General features: G+C 43.9%; 1 protein-coding gene across 14 annotated transcripts in view; it reads right to left on the reverse strand.

The window, feature by feature from the left end:
• Window positions 1-14660, reverse strand: part of RAPGEF6 (Rap guanine nucleotide exchange factor 6) — a 200629-nt gene extending 185969 nt beyond the window's left edge. For 13 of the 14 annotated variants that reach the window (XR_016236064.1, XR_016236065.1, XM_089335844.1 and 10 more), the window contains exon 1: window positions 14344-14660. Coding sequence is in view for 7 of the 14 variants with exons in the window: in XM_089335843.1 (XP_089191969.1) it covers window positions 14344-14412 (69 nt within the window). In the remaining 7 variants the exon portion in view is untranslated. Of the gene's footprint in view, window positions 1-11128; window positions 11383-14343 lie in introns of all 14 variants that reach the window. The other variant, XM_089335842.1, reaches the window with a different exon arrangement.
• Window positions 14661-19170: the final 4510 nt, after the last annotated feature.

Below are 19170 nucleotides of genomic sequence, written 5' to 3' on the forward strand. Positions count from 1 at the left end.
CCCAAGATTCAGTAATTATAAATTCCACATGCACTTTCCAATCATTATCTCTCTTCATATTCTCCGTAGCACCTGACTACTGACTCATTCATTAATTCACTCCCTCATTCGAAGTCTCTCTTCTCATCTCTGTAATATGATTCCCAGGGTTCCTATCCCAAAAGCCATTTAGCAATGGTTACAAATACAGACTACAATATTACAGACTGCTATGTAAGAATCCTGACTTCAACCACTTCTAACTTTTAACAAGTTAATCTCTTTGTGATTCCACTTCCCCAATGTGCATAACATCTCCTCTGAGATTTTTTTTAACAATTAAATGTACAAGGAGCCTTCAAAAAGTTTGTGGGAAAAGTGTATTATGAATAACCATTGGGGGCAGTGCCATGGCGCACTAGGTCAATCTTTTGCCTGTGGCACTGGCATCCCATATGGGTGCCAGTTCTAGTCCCGGCTGCTACACTTCCAATCCAGCTCTCTGCTATGGCCCAGGAGGGAGGTGAAGGATGGTCCAAGTCCTTGGGCCCCTGCGCCCAGCTGGGAGACCGGGAGGAAGCGCCTGGCTCCTGGCTTCAGATCGGCGCAGCTCTGGCAGTTGGGGCCATTTGGCAAGTGGACCAATGGAAGGACCTTTTTCTCTGTCTCTCCCTCTGTCTAACTCTGCCTGTCAAATAAAATAAATAAAATCTTAAAAAAAAAAAAGATAAAGAAAAACTATGCAGGGATTTCAAAATTTCTTGAGCCAAAATAAACACTCTTCAACTGCATTTTTGTTTCATATGTAAACCTACTATAAGCAAGGCAAGCATTCAATGAGCATCTAAAGCACAACATGTTTTTGCTATTCTTTATACTATCACTATCTTTCTGATCTGTTACAAATTTCCTTCACAGACTCTTGTTCTTGTCTCACTCCCTTAAATGTTTATAAAGTTTATGTTCCCACATTTCTTTTACCCTTTCTTCACTGAGACAGTTTATGATGAGGAATATACTCCACCTCCAAAGCCTGAACTACGATATAAACACCATGAATCTCATGTTTATATTTCTACTCCAGAGCTCTCTGGAAAACTTACACATTTTACTGGACACCGAATAATCTCATATGGTTGACCCAATCAAAATCCCTAAGTACTGAATACCCAAAGTAAACTTTCCTAACTTAGGTGACAACACTCACCTTCAATAGCCCAGCTCCAAAATCTATCATTTCTGCTTTCTAAACAACTTTGCTGACCATCCTAAACGGAGCAATGTAGGGATTTATGATTTCTCAACGATGTATGAAAGCAGCTTTCAGGCCTCTCATCTGTGCCCCTACTGTCCATTCTCACACTGCTATCAGAGTGAGCTTTCTGAAAGTCAAACCCAGACTCCTTAACGAGGAGAACATCTTTCATAATCTGGATCGCGACCATTCCTCCAATCTCATTTATTTTAATACTTACCCTTGTCCCCAAATTCTAGGTGCCCACACAATGTGCACATACATACCATGTTCATCTTGTGCCCTTGGCACCTGTTTCCTGTTTAGGAGAAAGTTTCCTTTCAGCATCTAAATTTTTTTTTATTTGACAGTTATAGACAGTGAGAGAGAGAAAGAGAAAGGTCCGTCTTCTGTTGGTTCATCCCCCAAATGGCCGCTACGGCCGGTGCTGCGCCGACCCAAAGCCAGGAGCCAGATGCTTCCTCCTGGTCTCCCACGGGGGTGCAGGGGCCCAAGCACTTGGGCCATCCTCCACTGCCTTCCCGGGCCACAGCAGAGAGCTGGACTGGAGAGGAGCAGCCGGGACTAGAACCCGGTGCCCATATGGGATGCCGGCACGACAAGCGCAGGATTAACCAAGTGAGCCACGGCGCCAGCCCTCAGCACCTAAATTTTTAAATATTCTAAGCTCAAACCAGAGTCTTCTTTTCTAAAACAACTCAAATGGTGCCTGCCTACTCACTCTACTCTTCCTCCCCAGCAGCCTTCTACAAACTCCAACATTTGATGTTACAAATCGCATGTCCAGCACATCTATTTTAATCTTACATAAAACATGAGCATTACAAAATTTCATTAAATTGACATAAGCACCCTGAAGTACAGTTGTTTCAGTTTCTTTGGGGGCTGCTTTCAGGACCACCCCCAACACACCAAAATCCACAGATGCTCAAGTACCTTACATAAAACAGCAGAATATTTCCATCTAAGCCAAACACTTCCTCACGTATACTTTCAATCATCTCTACATAACTTGTAAGATGCAAAACCATGTAAATGCTATGTAAACTGTTATACTGTATTACTCAGGGAGTAACAAGGATAAAGTCGGCACATGTTCAGACAGAGGCAATTTTTCCCTGAAATATTTTCAACCCACGGTTAGTTGAACCCATGAATACAGAGGGGACTCAATGTACACCATAGAGCATAAGACAGACTAAACAAAGAACATTTACTCAGGGAAAAATTAGGCATTTATGCAGACGTCAGTACAGAAATAAAAATTCAAAGCTTAAAAACAGCCTAGGGCCGGGGCCAGCATGGCGCAGTAGGTTAATCCTCCACCTGTGGTGCCGGCATCCCATATGGTCGCCGGTTCTAGTCCCAGCTGCCCCTCTTCCAACCCAGCTCTCTGCTACGGCCTAGGAAAGCAGTAGAAGATGGCCCAAGTGCTTGGGCCCTGTACCCACATGGGAGACCAGGAAGAAGCCCCTGGTTCCTGGCTTCAGATTGGCTCAGCTCTGGTCATTGCGGCCATCTGGGGAGTGAACCAATGGAAGGAAGAATTGTCTCTCCCTCTCAGTGTCTGTAACTCTACCTCTCAAATAAATACAATCTTAAAAAAAAAAAAAAAAAAAAAAAAAACCGCCTAGGGCCAGTGCTTTGGTGAAGTTAAGCCTCTGCCTGTACTGCCAATATCCCCTACGGGTACCAACTCAAGTTCCAGCTGCTCCACTTTCAATCCAACTCCCTGCTAATGCACCTGGGAAAGCAGTGGAAGAGAGCCCAAGTTTCTGGCCCCTGCACCGAGAAGAAGCTCGTAGCTCCTGGCTTTGGCCTGCCCTGGCCCAGCCCTGGCTGTTTTGGGCATATGGGTAGTGAACCAGCAGACAGAAGATCTCTCTCTACTTGTGTCTCTGTATTTCTGCCTTTTAAATAAATTAATATTAAAAAAAAAAAAGGCACTGTTAAGTTTACTGTTCTGATAAAGTGAAAGCCAGCTGGGTATTTCACAGGACTGAAATTCACTGGTGAGTCCCATGACCTTGAGCAAGACACCACCTAACAAGCTGATTCTACAGGCAGAAGTATTTCCAGAGTAATATACATACACATTGACAAACACCTACCAGATAGTGCTGGTTTCTCTATTTACTCAAGGGTCCTGTCCAATGAGCCCTATTGGCTCTGTCAGCACCAAAGCCCTGAAGCCCTCCAGCAGCCAAAGTTTCAGTTTATGGCAAAGTAATAAAGAATGTGCCTCTACCTTAGGAGTTACACCTCCAAGGAACCTCAAGCAGGTGCTGCTTAAGCATCCACAACGTAGAGTTTTTAATAAAGTGGGAAGTTCTATTTACAGCCAGATCTTAGTTTTACCAAGTAGAACTTTACCCAAAGGTAATGCCAAGTGACAGCCACAGTGACACAGAGCTCACCATCAGTCCATCCCTTCCACTGACCTTGGATTTGTCTTGACCTTCTCAAGCTCTTCATGCCTTTGGAAGCTCTTTTCCCCTTTGGCAAATGAAGCTCCTCAGCCCCTCAGAAACAGAATCTTACTGTGCCTCTCAGATGGCCACAGCTTTTCCTCACACTAGGAATCGCCAACAGACATAAAATGGCATGCTTAAAAAAGATGCTCTCTAGTAAAAGCCCCATCCACTCTAACATTCCTTTTCTATCCAGTTGAGTTTACAAATGAAGGTCAAAGGGCCCCAAAAACACAAATGAGTTCCTTTTCTTTCCCAGGAACCCTCTGAATGGACATCTGCTGTGGAAAAGCACAACAGAATCTTTGTTTTGCCACCCTCAGAGCTGTGCCAGTGACTCACTAAAAAATGACTCTACGTACAATGGTGCTCTTTTCTCAACGCAGAAAAATCTCTACAAATGTACAATTAAAGGTCTTCACTCTAATTCTAAACAGATTAATGATTACAACACTAAATTTTATATTTTTCCAGTCCTAACTCCATCAACTTTTAGTTCAAAATAAATCAGTTTAACAAAAACACAACATAACCCTTTCTGGTTTTAAGTAGGCAGTTATATTAACATCTCGTCAAGTATGTCATTTTTTGTCTGGCTAGTTTTAACCACCTCACGAAAAATATATGAAAAATTAAAACTGCACCCCTATCTGAGTGCCTGGGTTCAAGTCCTGGCTTTGACTCCCTATTCCAGTTTCCTGCTTATGCACACTCCCAGGAAAGGCAGCAAGAAACTACTCAGGAGGGAGACCTGGATTGAGTTCCTTGCTTCCAACCTCAGCCCACTGCCAGCTGTCGTGGGCATTTGTAGAGTCAATCAGTGAATGTGAGATTACTTCATCTCACTTTGTGTCTCAAAAACAAACAAATAAATAAGTTAAGGGGCAAGTGTTTGGCACGGCAGTAAGACAATGCTTAGGATGCCACTTTCCCAATCAGAGTGCCTGGGCTCAAGACCTAAGCTATTCTCCTGATTTCAGCTTCCCGCTAATGTGCATCCTGGGAAGCAGCAGGTAATGACTACAGTAGTTGGGCCCTTGCCAGCCACAGAGGAGACCTGGATGGAGTTCCTAGCTTCTGGTTGCACCTGGAGGTTGCAGGTATTTGGGAGTAAACCAGTGGATGGGAGCTTTGTCTGCCTGTCAGTCTCTGCTAGCCTCTCAAAAAAAAAAAAAATTTTTTTTAAATGGCTCATTTGTATTTCTCTGTGTTATTTTGTGCAAAAGCATCCTGAAGCCATACAGTAAAGGAATTTCTATTCCAACACATGACAAACTTTCTTCATCAGATCTGTCAAGAATAGCCACACAAAACAGTTGACTGTTGCCAGACTGCCAAATTTCATCAAGTCTTTTAAACTCAGTACCTCAAACCACCAACAGTGGTGAACAGTATTTTTCACATTGTTTCCTTTTTTAAAAAATTTATATATTCCACTGAAAAGCAGAGTTACAGAAAGAGGGAAGGAGAAAGAGGGGAAACTCAGATACACGTATCTCCGACTTACTGGTAAACTAGCCAAATGACCACAAAGGCCAAAGCTAGGTCAGGCTGAAGCCAGGAAGTTTGTCCAGACTCCCACATGCATGCAGGGGCCCAAACACTTGGGCCATCCTCCGCTGCCTTCCCAGGCGCGTAAGCAGGGAGGCAGAAATGGAGCAGCCCTCATAAGGAATACCAGCATCACGGGTGGCAGCCTAACTCGCCAAGCCACAAAGCCAACACCCGCAATGCTTTCTTTTTGAAGTCATTTCATCTATACACATTTGGATACTTACATACCAAGGACTGCATTATGGGCACTGGGAGATAAAGATACCATCCTTATCCTCAAAGAACTTACAGCCAGAGAAACAAACATCCACTTAACCACAACCCAGTAATCATGATGGCAGCAGACTGTGGAAAGGTATCCTGGTGACATAGATGGAAAAAGAAATAAGAAAGGAGGCACAATTTTGCAGATGAGCCACTGAGATGGGATTTCAGTGATGAGTCTGAACAAACCAGAGAATGGCTTTCTAAACAGAGGAAACAAAGTTAAAACAAATGGCTACCATTTACTGAGTGTACATCATGAAGTAACTTTATTAAATAATTTTACATACTGTCTCACTTAAGTTTACAGAACAATTCCCAAAACACAGTCATAGACATTAGGTAACTTGCTTAGAGTCAAATTCTCCATAATGAAGCCCAGGATGGGATGTAGGCTTAAGCAAATACAAAATCTAAGGGCTGATAAAGCTACTCCCTGTTTCCATCCTATGCAACCCATGTAGACAGTAGAGAATGTGGTACAAAGGAAAATGTTTCTCACCCCTGTCTAAATATATGGATTATTTGAGAAGCTTTCTATAAATACTAATGTTTACTCTATATTCCAGAAGGTTCTAGCTTAAAAAGTGAAGGGTGAGTGAAGTGTTTTAAGATACTCTCCAGTTTGAGAAACACAAGAACAGTAATGTTAGGGTATTCTCATGTACAGCCATCTTCACTTCAAGAGAAGTTTTCAGAAATGCATCACTGTGTGACCATCAGAGTACAATGTCACAACAGCTGAAACAATCACTAGCCACCACTGTCTTATATGCAGACCAAAATGTCTTCATGCAATTCATGACTGGGTTAAAATGTACCTGATTGGAGGTGGGAAGGGAGATGGTGATTGTGGTGATATTCAAAGACCAGGCAGAAGATCAGAGTCCTGTATTATCATTCTTCCCATCAGCGCTCAATCATAAACAGCAGACCTGCTGCCTTGATTTGCCTTTTTTTTTTCTTAAAGATTTTATTTATTCGAGAGGTAGAGTTACAGACAGTGAGAGGAAGAGACAGAGACAAAGGTCCTCCCTCCGTTGGTTCACTCCCCAGATGGCCGCATCGGCCGGAGCTGAGCCAATCCGAAGCCAGGAGCTTCCTCTGGGTCTCTCACATGGGTGCAGGGGCCCAAGGACTTGGGCCATCTTCCACTGCTCTCCCAGGCCAAAGCAGAGAGCTGGATCGGAAGTGGACCAGCTGGGACTAGAACTGGCGTCCATATGGGATGCCGGCGCCACAGGTGGAGTATTAACCTAGTGCGCCACGGCGCCAGCCCCTCACTGAATAATTATTACAGAAGCAATTAAAAGGATTTATCATTTTGTGCTCTCTACATAACAGTATCTAACAAATGCAATTAGTGATTCCCTTCTAGAATCATCTCTTCTGTTCTCTACTCTTGTAGCAACTTATTTTCATTCCTCCATTTATTTATTTATTTTTTTAAACATTTACTTATTTGAAAGGCACAGTTACAGAGACGCAGAGGTAGACAGAGAGTGGTAGGTCTTCCACCCATTGGTTAACTCCCCAAATGGCCGCAATGGCCAGAACTGGGCTGATCTGAAGCCAGGAGCCTGGAGCTTCTTCTAGGCCTCCACACATGGGTGCAGGGCCCAAGAACTTTTGCTGCTTTCCCAGGCCATAGCAGAGGGCTGGATCTGAAGTAGAGCAGCCAGGACTCCAACTGGCACCCAAATGGGATTGCCAGTACTGCAGCTGGCGGCTTTACCCACTAGGCCACAGTGCCGCCACCCACCCCTCCCGCCTCCATTCCTTTCATATGAGAATACCCCAAGGGTCTATCCTTGGTCCCCTTTAATTCTCACTATGTATTTCACCCTGCATACTTCCGCTAACACTACGATTTTAATTATGACCCATACAATATAGATACTCACACCAATTCACAATTATAGCCTAGTTTGATCTGAAGTACTAAATGCTGACTAAACATCTCTATGTGCATTCCTGTAGGGAGTCCCTTTCCAACAGTGAATTTTCCCCACAATTCTGTTCCTTAATCATGTGCTATCATATACAGTTACCCGATCCAAAAACTAAAAATCATCTCAGCCGTATTTTGCTTTTGACACCCAAGCCTGTTTCAAGTAAACAAAAGTTAGGAAGATTTTGCTAGACTTGCCCTGGTGCCATTGCAGAGGTCCAAAGGAAACACAAGTTAGGACAAGGTATAACTGCAGCATCTGACACTGATAGGCCCTTTTCCCAAGAGTGGTCCAGAATCAACGAGGTATACAAAGAGGTAAATAAATTGGTGAGCCAGAATATAAATGAGGATCACAGAAACAGGAAGGAAAGCCCCAGAGAGGAGGTAGAAAGTCCATCCTGAAAAGGTGTCAGAATCCACTAAGTTCAAAAGCAAGAATATAGAGGCCAGTGCTGTGGCTCACTTGGTTAATCCTCTACCTGTGGCACCCACATCCCATATGGGCACCGGGTTCTAGTCCTGGTTGCTCCTCTTCCAATCCAGCTCTCTGCTGTGGCCTGGGAGTGCAGTGGAGGATGGCCCAAGTGCTTGGGCCCTGCACCCGCATGGGAGACCAGGAGGAAGCACCTGGCTCCTGGCTTCAGATCAGTACAGCGCTGGCCGTAGTGGCCATTTGGGGAGTGAACCAACGGAAGGAAGACCTTTCTATCTCTGTAACTCTGTCAAAAAAAAAAAAAAAAAAGAATAAATCTATGGTGACAGAAGCAGAGCAGCGGTATCCTTGGGGAAAGGTATTAATTAGGAGGAGGAAAGAGGGAGTTTCTGCAGTGGAGGTAATATACCACACTGTGATAGTATTCTGTATTTCATATAGTTAACAAATGTTTCTAAAACTTCATCTGCTTATATTCACATACTATAGTTACACGGACTACACAGCCTAAATAAAAATTCTGGTGGGGTTGGGGGCAGACACCCCCTCTGCAATCACTGACCACTTAGTGCCTACTGTTCCTCCTCAGTGTCTTACTATCCCATCTGCTGCTGCCATCTCTGCATCCTGGACCTTACCTCACACCTGAATAACTGCACTGTTTCCTATAATCAAAAGCATATCTCCTGGTTTAACTATAACCTTGATACAATCAGTAATGGCCTTAACTTTCAAAAGGAAAAGTATTCTGGTTTAGACAAAATGTAACCTTTACTCTTCTCTACTATCAGCCTCCCTGTCTCCAGCAGGCTCCCCTACCCACCTTCATCTCCACCCCCATTACATCTTTAAAATGTTCACAGTGATCTTTATAAAACTGACCTTACTTACAGGCTTAAAGCCCCCAGGAATTCTCTTGTATTTATACTCTCCAGTCCAACCTCTGCAATGATGCAAATGAGGCTAGTACAAGCAGCTTCACCACTTAGCCATTCCACACTATGCACCACTTTCACTCTCCCAATGTCCCACACACAAGCTTAGTGTTGTTCATTACCACTCCTCCCAAAGAACTCTTTACAGGGTTTTTTTGCTAATTGAGGTTCTACTGTCAATTAAATAAGACAATCTAAGTATTAAATTCTGAAGGGTCACAAAACATCCTTAGGAGCCATGATTATTTTTTTCGCTCCTATTCAAAACCAAATTTGGCCCATTTAGGGGTGATTTTACTTCTACTGGAAAGGCATACCCTACAGACTGGCTTCTTTTATATAAACGTAGCTGGCTTGCCACCATAAATACCATTAATACCTTTCCCTGCTGCTCTCTGCCAGGAAAGACCTCCCTTACGTATGTTGTATGGACACATCTAGTCATGATAGTTAAGACTGAATCAACATTCCCCAAGAAGTCTTTCCTTTCTCCACCTTGCAGTCCCAAAGCCCTGTTCATATCTTTATCATTAATAACCTTAACATTTTACTGCACTTATATTTTAATGTCTGTCTCAATTAACTGAAAAAGAGGGACTATTTCCAGTTTCTCTCTACAACCTTGGGTTTTGTCTTCTAAAATGTATTTTTAATTTATTTCAAAGGCAGAGACACAGACATCTTCCATCTGCTGTTTCACTCCTCAGATGTGTGCAACAACCAGGTGTGAGTAGAAAGCTAGAGTAGAAGCAGAGCCTGGATTCAAATTCAGGCACTCTGATCTGTAATCAGGCATTCTAACAAGCATTTTAACTGCTGCACCAAATGCTCGCCTCAAAAGTAGGATCACATATGATGTATTCCATCTTAAATAAAACGATGTTATCATTTGGGTAAGGTAACTACACATTTCAGTTCACCTAAGACAATCCCTCTCAATCCTGTTATTTTGTGCATAAATACTAATAGCTTCCAAAAATGATTTGGATTAATACACTATTTCTCTAGGCAGTGGGCAATAATTCTGAGCAAGGACAAACACAATCAGAGCTGAGTATAAGGAATCACTCTAACAACAATTTGACAATAAATAAAAGGACTCAAGCAAAAATCCAGTGGTAGAAATGAAAAAAAAAAATCATGGACTAAAATAAAAGTGGGAAGAAGGGACACACAAAAAATTCAGGAAGTAAAATCAACAAAGCTTAGAGGCCAAATGAATAAAGACTGAACACACCAGAGAAAATCAAAATATAAATAGACAGCAACTAGTCCAGCAACCTAAAAGCCATTAAGCAGGGGGAATAACAATGATTTCAGTTTAGGGCAAGGGGCTGAAGAACCTAGAGGACAACCAATAGGTAGACAGATATAAGGACCTGAAGCACATAAAAGGAAGCTGCAATATACAGAGCCAGGTGTCAGCCTGTAAAAATTAAATGAGGCCAAGTTGCTGAATAAGACTGTCTGGAAAGTACAATCAGCAGTTCTGATGAATAGAAAGTACTATCTTTTTAATGCATGAGGACTTTACAAAATACAGTCCCAAATTAAGCCTGTGATGATAGAGGGGACTCAAATTATGTCTTTGCAAAAACTCAAGAAAAGAAAGCAAGGAGGGAGGGGGTCTGGCGGAGGGGAGGAAGTGCAGTTATCTTAGATCTGCACCTATAAAAGTCATGAAATCTCTTTATAGTAATAAATAGTATGCTGAAAACAACTACAGAAAAAAATTTTCAAAAAAACCCTATTTGCTCACTCAGTATACGTGTAGTGTGATTTTAAGCACAAAAAGGGAAGTAATCCTAAGAGAAATTTAAGTAGCTCACTCTGATGTAAAGAATGGCTACAGAGAAAGAACAGTATTTAACAGAGACTGAGTTAAGAAACTGCCAAATTCAAGGTCTCAATTTTGCCTGTGGCTTCTGTAAGTGGTTCTGGTACAAGGACCCAAAATGAGTACCTTAACAGTTTGTATTGTTTTAGAGCACTTAACATCCCATGGAGTATTTAAGTCCAAAATTTCCCATAAGAAAATCTTTTTAAAAAGCAAAGAGCGATAATCAGAGAACTGGCTCTGGAAAGCCAATGTGCTCTGGAATCCGGATTCATAAAGCAGAGGTGGCTAGGAACGTGAAAACAGCAGTAGGATAGCACACTCTACAACACACAGTGTCTGGCTCACTAGGATTATGCCTTGAATGGAGTTTCACCTGCTTCAAAATAAAGGAATCATTAATTCTGCTTTAGAAACACAGAGTTCTGGCCAGCACCAAGGCTCACTAAGCTGATCCTCCGCCTGCGGTGCCGGCTTCTGTCTCAGTTGCTCCTCTTCCAGGCCAGCTCTCTGCCTTGGCCCGGAAAGGCAGTGGAGGATGGCCCAAGTGCTTCGGCCCTGTACCCACATGGGAGACCAGGAAGAAGCACCTGGCTCCTGGCTTCAGATTGGCACAGCACACCGGCCGTAGCAGCCATTTGGGGGGTGAACCAACGGAAGGAAGACCTTTCTCTCTGTCTCTTTAACTGCCTAACTCTGCCTGTAAAAAAAAGAAAAACACAGAGTTCTTTACTCATTATACAATCCAAAAAATCTGATTATCAAGTTATATGACTCTGATTCCTATCTATTAGTATATATTTCCTTTTTTTTTTTTTTATTTGACCGAGTTAGACAGTGAGAGTCAGAGAAAGGTCTAGCCAGATCCAAAGCCCAGAGCCAGGTGCTTCCTCCTGGTCTCCCACGGGGGTGCAGGGGCCCAAGCACTTGGGCCATCCTCCACTGCCCTCCCGGGCCACAGCAGAGAGCTGGATTGGAAGAGGAGCATCCGGGACTAGAACCCGGTGCCCATATGATATGCCAGTGCCGCAGGCGGAGGATTAACCAAGTGAGCCACAGTGCTGGCCTATTAGTATATATTTCTTAATGTTTTGCATCAAAGAGGTACTTCTGGAAAATTAAGCAGAACAGATTGAGTTGAATAGATTTATCCTGTTCTACCACACACTTTATTAACCTGGCTTCCAGGACATCACCACTCTTGGTTTCTCTCCTACTGCACTGTTTCCTCCCACTTTGTGCTGGTTTCTGCCCCTCATCTGATAGTGTCCCAGTGCCCCAGGGCACTATCTACCTTTGTCTTCCCCTATTCTCCATGTGCACTCACTGCCTTGGAAACTTGATTCAGCTTCGTGACTTCAATTATCACCAATAAGCCCAATGACTGTACATTTCTATCTCCATCCCAGGTTTCTGTTAGAATAAAATTTGTTTATACAACTCCTTACCTGATAGTTCTGACATGCCAAACTTACCATGTCCAAAATCAAATTTCTGATCTTCCTCCACAAACCCAGCCCTGTAGCTTTCTCCCTTTGGTGGCAGCTCACGTTCTCTGAAGCCTAACACTACTGTTACTTTGGCCAAGAACCTTGAAATCATGCTTTATCCAATCTTCAAAATACTTCCAAAACGTGGCCGTTCTCACCACTTCCGTTACTATCAATTTCAGTCAGAGTCCCCATCATCTCTTACCTGACTCAATGCAGAACCTCTAGCTTCCTGCTCCCCACCCCTCTAACTCGCTATTCAGTGCTCCTTGTTCTATCTGCAAAGTATTGAGATAGATTCTCATCACAGCACTTTTGCAACAACTATTTGCTTTGTTAGGTTCTTTCCCCAAAAACCTCCATAGCCAATTACATCACGTGCATCAAGTCTTTGATCAAAAGTCCTTCTCAATCAAGAGACCACCAACCACCTTATTTAAAATACAACCCAGCTCCTGCCCCCTTGCTTCCAAATCTGCTTACTCTGCCTTTTTTTAAAGTGATTATTAGCTAACAATTATCATCTGCCTTCTCTTCATCTTGCGCCATCATAAAGTAACTACCACTAAGACAAGCCCGCTTTGTCTACTGATACATCCTAGTACCTAGATTAGCACCTTGAGCTACTAAGCTCTAAATGTTATTCAATTAATATATTTATAGTTAATCTCTAAGAGTCCACCAAAAGAGCAGTGATCTTGTGAAAACAGAAATGAATCTGAGAATTTCATTAAATTATGTATCACAAACAAATCATCACTAGGATTCAGGTCACCATCTCCTTGTTCACACCGTGTATCCTCAAACACTCAAACAAAAGGATCATCAATGAATCAAGCAGCTAACACGTTCATCTGTGAGATGTCAGGGCTCTATTTTGTATGATACCCGGGGCAGTGGTTTGGTATTCTCTTGATTGCTGTTCCTGTAAAATGAGATAAAGTACTCAATACAGCACACACTGGCCAACAGAACTCTGACCAGTTTAGAAAATTTCCAAAGGCTAAAATAAAATACTGGCAATTTCAAAGTAGATACTCTACCATTAAAGCAGAATTTTTCTCACTAAAATATGACTTTAGCATACATAATATTTAAAAGGAAAATGTACAATTTACATTGTAAGCCTTGTGTGACACTGTCTAACCATATAAAATCAATGGGGGAAATTCACCTGGTCAAAGTGAATGCTTTCACTTAGCTCACATTAACGTCAAGAATCTTCACAGGGGATTACAACTCCAAGTCACAAGGAGTACTCCAGAAAAGTGGCAGGAGTTCCTGCTCTTACTGCAAGGGTGAGGTTTCTCATAACAAAGTCTGACCTATCACAGCTTCATTTATGGCCTGAATAAAGTCACATACCAGAAGGGCAGCCGGAAGTTACTGAGACTTAACCATGCAAAAAACACTAAGTCTGAAAATCAAAAGTCACGTAAGAAGAATTAAAGCAATTAATTCATCTGTTGCAACTATAAACACCCACTGAAATTGCTGTTAGTTTGGCTTAGGAAACACACCGTTCATTTGGAGACGTCCGAGTCAGTAACACCTTCGCCTCCCAACCCTAAGCACTTCCCAAGTACCGGGATATGCAAAGCTGACAGGTAAGTGCCCGGAAACTAGCATTCGGGGCAAATGGAAATCTTTCAAGATGATGCCATCACCGCTAAACCCAAACAGTAACTTCTGGATTCAAGCACAGAATACTGTAAAACTTCCCTCTTCGTCTGAGAAACTACCTACACAAGTGATTGTTACGCATGCCTCATCCACCACGGAGTTCATCCCCTGACTGCAAAGTCTTCCAAGGACTGTGAAAGCTTTTTTTCCCAGGCAACGGGACCCTTCAGAAACTGTTAAAGGGAAGTTATTACTAAGCCACCTGGCTGTTACAGCTCAGTTTCTACCTGGTTGTTCCCAGCCCACCTCGATGGAGGAGCAGCCTCCGAGACCTAAACTTCTCCCAGCACCGGGGCTTTCTGACGGAATGTTCAAGGAAGTCCCCGGCGAAGACCGCGACAAGGGCCCGGGTCAGGGCCGGGGGACACCGACAACAGATAACCAGCAGCAGGTGCGAAGCAGTAGCAAACCGCGTCCCCGCTGGTTCCGGACCCCAGGGGTACGCCGGGCGTTGGACGGCGGGGCGCGCGCCACAGTCCACATCTTACCTCAGGGGTCCGCTCTGGCGGTTTCTTCTTCAGCGCCTGCCTAGCGCCGGGGTCTACGGGTGAGTTCATGGCCGCGGACCCCGTGCTCCCCGGCCTGTCCTTACCAGCCCAAGCGGCCGCCCATTCACCCTAGGTAGGGGCTCCCCCCACCCCGCAAGGAGAGGGAACACCAGACAGTCGCGGGGTCCGAGCTCAAGCAAACAACCCTTCGCAGCGCCCGCCCAGGGCCTCAGCCCACGCGCGACTGGCCAGAAAGAAGCCCGTGCGGGGGCGAGGGAGGGCGAGTGCGCTTGCGCAGTACGCGCCCGGTCGTTAACAAGCGCCCGGTGGTGACGTAAGAACTGGGGCGGTGCAGTTGGGCTTTTTCCAATCCTTCGTGAGACTTAGACACCTCGCGAGACCTCACTTAACCCATCACGAGATCTGCCTCAAAGTTGTGGGTTCCACCTCGCCAGCTTCCGGTGGAGGGACAGGAAACTTGCAGCGAAGGAAGGCCTCCGCGAAAATAGCATGTTGGGGCAAAGCTGTGGGGCAGGCGTTCTGTGTGGCGAGACTTGTTTGAGCCCATAGGCGGAAGCGGCTCCGAGCTCCTCCTCTGCCGCTCTGACGCGCCCTTTGGAGAATGTGCGGAAGCGGAAGCGCGCTCCGGCAAACGGGGAAGTCCGTGTGCAGCCATCGTTATGTCTCTTAATAAAGCCAACCCTCTAGTGCAGGCTTCTCGCAGAAAGGCGCGGTGTTCGGAGCCGAATCGCGGCTTCGCGAAGGCAGATGTGGACCGTCGTCCCCTCCCTCGGGCCTCTGGGCCCAACGTGGCTTGCACTCAACGAGTGGCCGCTTGGCCACCAGAGCTGGCTTTCCAGTTCGTTTCCGAACGCACTGAATCAAGCCAGTTTTGGTTTATTTCTTGGCCCTCCCAGGGCCCATCGCAGCGCCCTCCGTCGGGCGTTCCCGCCGGATGTCAGCCCCGTGAGGGCTGTGGCATCGACGTGCATCTCCCTGTTTCCACCACATTCGTGAGGTTCGCTAACAAGAAGTGGTTTATACTTGGGCTTTTCAACTAATGACTGATGGACAGCGGTAAGAACCGAAGTGTGTTAGCGCAGTAAAAGGGAACGGACCATTCCTGCGGCCGACGTCAACAAGGGCTGTTTTTCACCCGGGGCCACGGCTTTCCCGAACTCGAAAGTTTACGACATATGTATTAGCACATCTCTTCTTCGCAGTGCAGGGCAGAAATCCTTACCGGGGAAGTTGTGGTTCAGCTACCCAAAAAGAGAAAGTCATAAGGCCTTGCAGCTGACCCATTTTCCTGTGTGTCTGTGTGTGTGTGTGTGCGCGCGCGCAACGGATAAACAAATGCTCTCAAAGTTCTGGCCGGCATCACAGAGGTTATCTTCCATTCTTCAGCGGCCGGTTTCTGAATCACGCCAATACTTTGAAAGGGGGAACAAGAACTAGAACATAATCACCAGGAACTTAAGGGGCAGACAGACCTGATTGTGTAACTTAGGTCCCTTCTAGGTAACTGCTTTGATGAAACTGTTTCTGAACTAAAGTTGCAGTATCTATAAAACGGGAATTGTAAAGCCTATGTTTTCCAGAATCTTTGAGGATTGTGAGATGATTCACAATTCAAACACCACTATTTCCAGAACCTCAGCTTTGAAGAATTGGATATAGTTTTAAAAATGTATTTATTTTAGAAAAAGAGTATCTGGGAAGATGTGGAGCAGGAAACTCTCCCCAACTGACAGTTAAGTTTTAATTAGGAAAAACGTAGCTAGTAAAGCTAAAACTGAACGCACCCAATGACAGCGAGCTCACTTCTTTTGTCCTTAACAACGTCTTATATACACCAGGAAAGATGGAGAAAATGTTCAGTGTAGCTACTACATTTCAACAGTATTTGGATCTCCAAACTCATGTAGATGGATAAGCCTTAAATCGTGGGTTGATGGTTAGTAGATTGATGTTAATGACTAATGGAATAAGGTACTTTTATCTACTTATGGCATCTGGGACATGGGACTGGTGGGAGGTCTTCAGGTCACTGGGAACCCCTCCTCAGAAGGTAATTCTTGCAACAGGGTCGTGTAAGCTGAGCATGCTTCCTGTCTCTCTCCACTTCTTGCCATTTGATCATCCCTTTGCCATACTCTGACCCAGATGCATAAACCACTGGGACTACGCAGTCTTGGACTCCAAACCCACAAACTGTTAAGTCAAAATAAACATTATTCCTTCCTAAGAAGTTCTTCTTAGGTATTTCAGTTAAGATAATGAAAAGCTAAGTCAGTAGTGTAAAACCATTAATAACCCAAATACTCACCAATACCACAATAGGTAAACTGTGCTATATTCATTCAGTGGAATATCGGCTACATAGCACATGGATGACTCTTCAACGTAATGATGATAGAAAAAAACACCCAGAAAATATGGAATGTAAAAATACAGAGTGCAAGCAAAATTAAAATATCAGAGATTCAAATACAGAGGCAAAAGTACAAAGAGAAAGCAAGGAAATGATCATCAAAGTTAGGCTGGTAGTTACAAAATTGAGAAAGTAGGGGGTTATGATCAGGAAGGGCACAAGGGAGAGCAGGTTTCCGGACTGCTGAAAATTATCTACTTAACTGACCTGGGTAATGGTTGCACAAGTGCATATTTATTCATTTTCTGTATATTCATAAGAGAAAATTACTTCAGTGTGCAAAATAAATTGTTTAGTTGGCTTTATCATAAGATAGCAGAAACATTATAGTCAATCTATGGTGACTGTCCCTATCTAAACAAATGTCTTGTCCTTTACCATCTTCTGATATGCTGCTGTATACTGAAAAAAGTGAGGGGCCAGTGAAAACTCTACAGCTATTGGCAGCGAAAAGGCTGTTCTGGACAACTGGAGAAAACCAGCACATGGGAGATCTGTCTGCATTTCAAATAAATAAAAACAAAGACTAAACATAGGGGCCAGCACTGTGGCATAGCAGGTACAGCTGCTGCCCGTGATGCTGGCATCCCGTATGGGCGCAGATTCGTGTCCCGGCTGCTCCACTTCTCATCCAGCTCCCTGCTAATGGCCTGGTAAAAGCAGCGGAAGATGGCCCAACTGTTTGGGCCTTGCCACTCAGATGAAGCTCCTGGATTCAATCCAGCCCACCGCTGGCCACTATGGCCATCTGAAGAGTGAACCAACAGATCTAAGATTCTTTCACTCCCTTTCTCTCTTTAACCCTTTCAAATAAATCTTAAAAAAAAAAAAAAAAAAAAAAAAAAGCTTAAATAACAAAGAAAAGTGCTAGAGAGAATTACCTTCCTGGGTCTTGGGGGAAAAGGGGTACTCTTACCTGAACATATGCTTTAAGACCAAAAGTGCTGAAGTTCCCATAACAAATACTGGGTGGGAATTTCACATATTCTCTGAAAAAATTTTTGAACTGCTTCAGTTTTTAATTTTATTTTGGTAAAGATTTTATTTATCTGAAAGTTACAGAGAGAAGAAAACACAGAGAGAAAAAGAGAGTGAGCTTCCATCAACTGGTTTGCTCCCCAGATGGCTACAGTGACCAGGGCTGGGCCAGGCCAAAACCAGGAGCTTCATCTGGGTCTCCCACATGGGTTACACCCTACTGCTACCTTCCACGGTAGCAAAGACAAATGAAGAAATCCTGGGTATCTTTACAATACATCTGTCATCACATATTAGTTGGAAACCATTCTGGTCTGAAAGACATTTGGACTATATAATAAGGACTGTATTACTTCAGATAATCATATTTTCTGTGCCTCATTTTTTCATTAGCATCATCAGACCTTTGTGCTTCTCATAAATGTTGCAAGATTTCTTAAAGTAATGTAGTAAAAGCACAATAAACACAGGAACCAATCATAAACCTCTAAAATAACTGATAGTTGCTTCCATACTTGATACTTCTCTGCTTTAAAAAAGTGCACTTTGTGGCCGGCGCTGTGGCATAGTAACCTAAGCCTCCACCTGTGGCACTGGCATTCCATATGGGCACCACTTCCTGTCCTGACTGCTCCTTTTCCTATCTAGCTCTCTGCTATGGCCTGGGAAAGCAGTGGAAGATGGCCCAAGTGCTTGGGCCCCTACACTCATGTGGGAGACTCATAAGAAGTTCCTGGTTCCTGGCTTCGGATTGGCTCAGCTCCACCAGCTGTGGCCATTTGGGGAGTGAATCAACAGATGGAAGACCTTTCTGTCTCTCCTCCTCTCTGTAACTCTCTCAAAAAAAAAAAAAAAAAAATCTTTAAACTAGCCTTAGGAAGGCTGCTTCCTAATAGGCCTAATCAGGGTGGATGCACTAAGGGATGATGGAAAAACTGACTTTCCTGCAATGCAGATGACAAGGACAGATTCACATGCTCAAAGTCATATGCAATTCAGTGAACAAACTACAGTTAGAACCGAAACCAATCTGCCGATTTTTTAATTTGCAAATACTATACTAATTTGTATTGGATGCAATATTCTTTTTAACCATTGTTACTTACTTGAGAGGTAGGAAGACTGAGAAAGATAAAAATAGAGATCTTTCACCTTGCCAGTTTACTGGCCAAATGCCTGCAACAGCTGGGGCTGGGCAGGCCAAAGCCAGGAGCCCTGATCGCAATCCCAGTCTTCCATGTGGAAGGCAGGGATCCAAATACTTGAGCCATCACAGCCATCATCTTTCAGTGGTGATTCATTAGCAGGAAGTCTGATTGCAAGTGGACTTGGTACTCGAACTCAGACACTCTGAAAAGGGATGCAGGCAGCTCAAGCAGTGTCTTAACCCCTGTGACAATATCTACCCCTAGATA

This window comes from Oryctolagus cuniculus, chromosome 6, assembly GCF_051225735.1.
Source record: "Oryctolagus cuniculus isolate XC-2025 breed Fujian yellow rabbit chromosome 6, ASM5122573v1, whole genome shotgun sequence".
Classification (NCBI taxonomy): Eukaryota; Metazoa; Chordata; class Mammalia; order Lagomorpha; family Leporidae; genus Oryctolagus; species Oryctolagus cuniculus.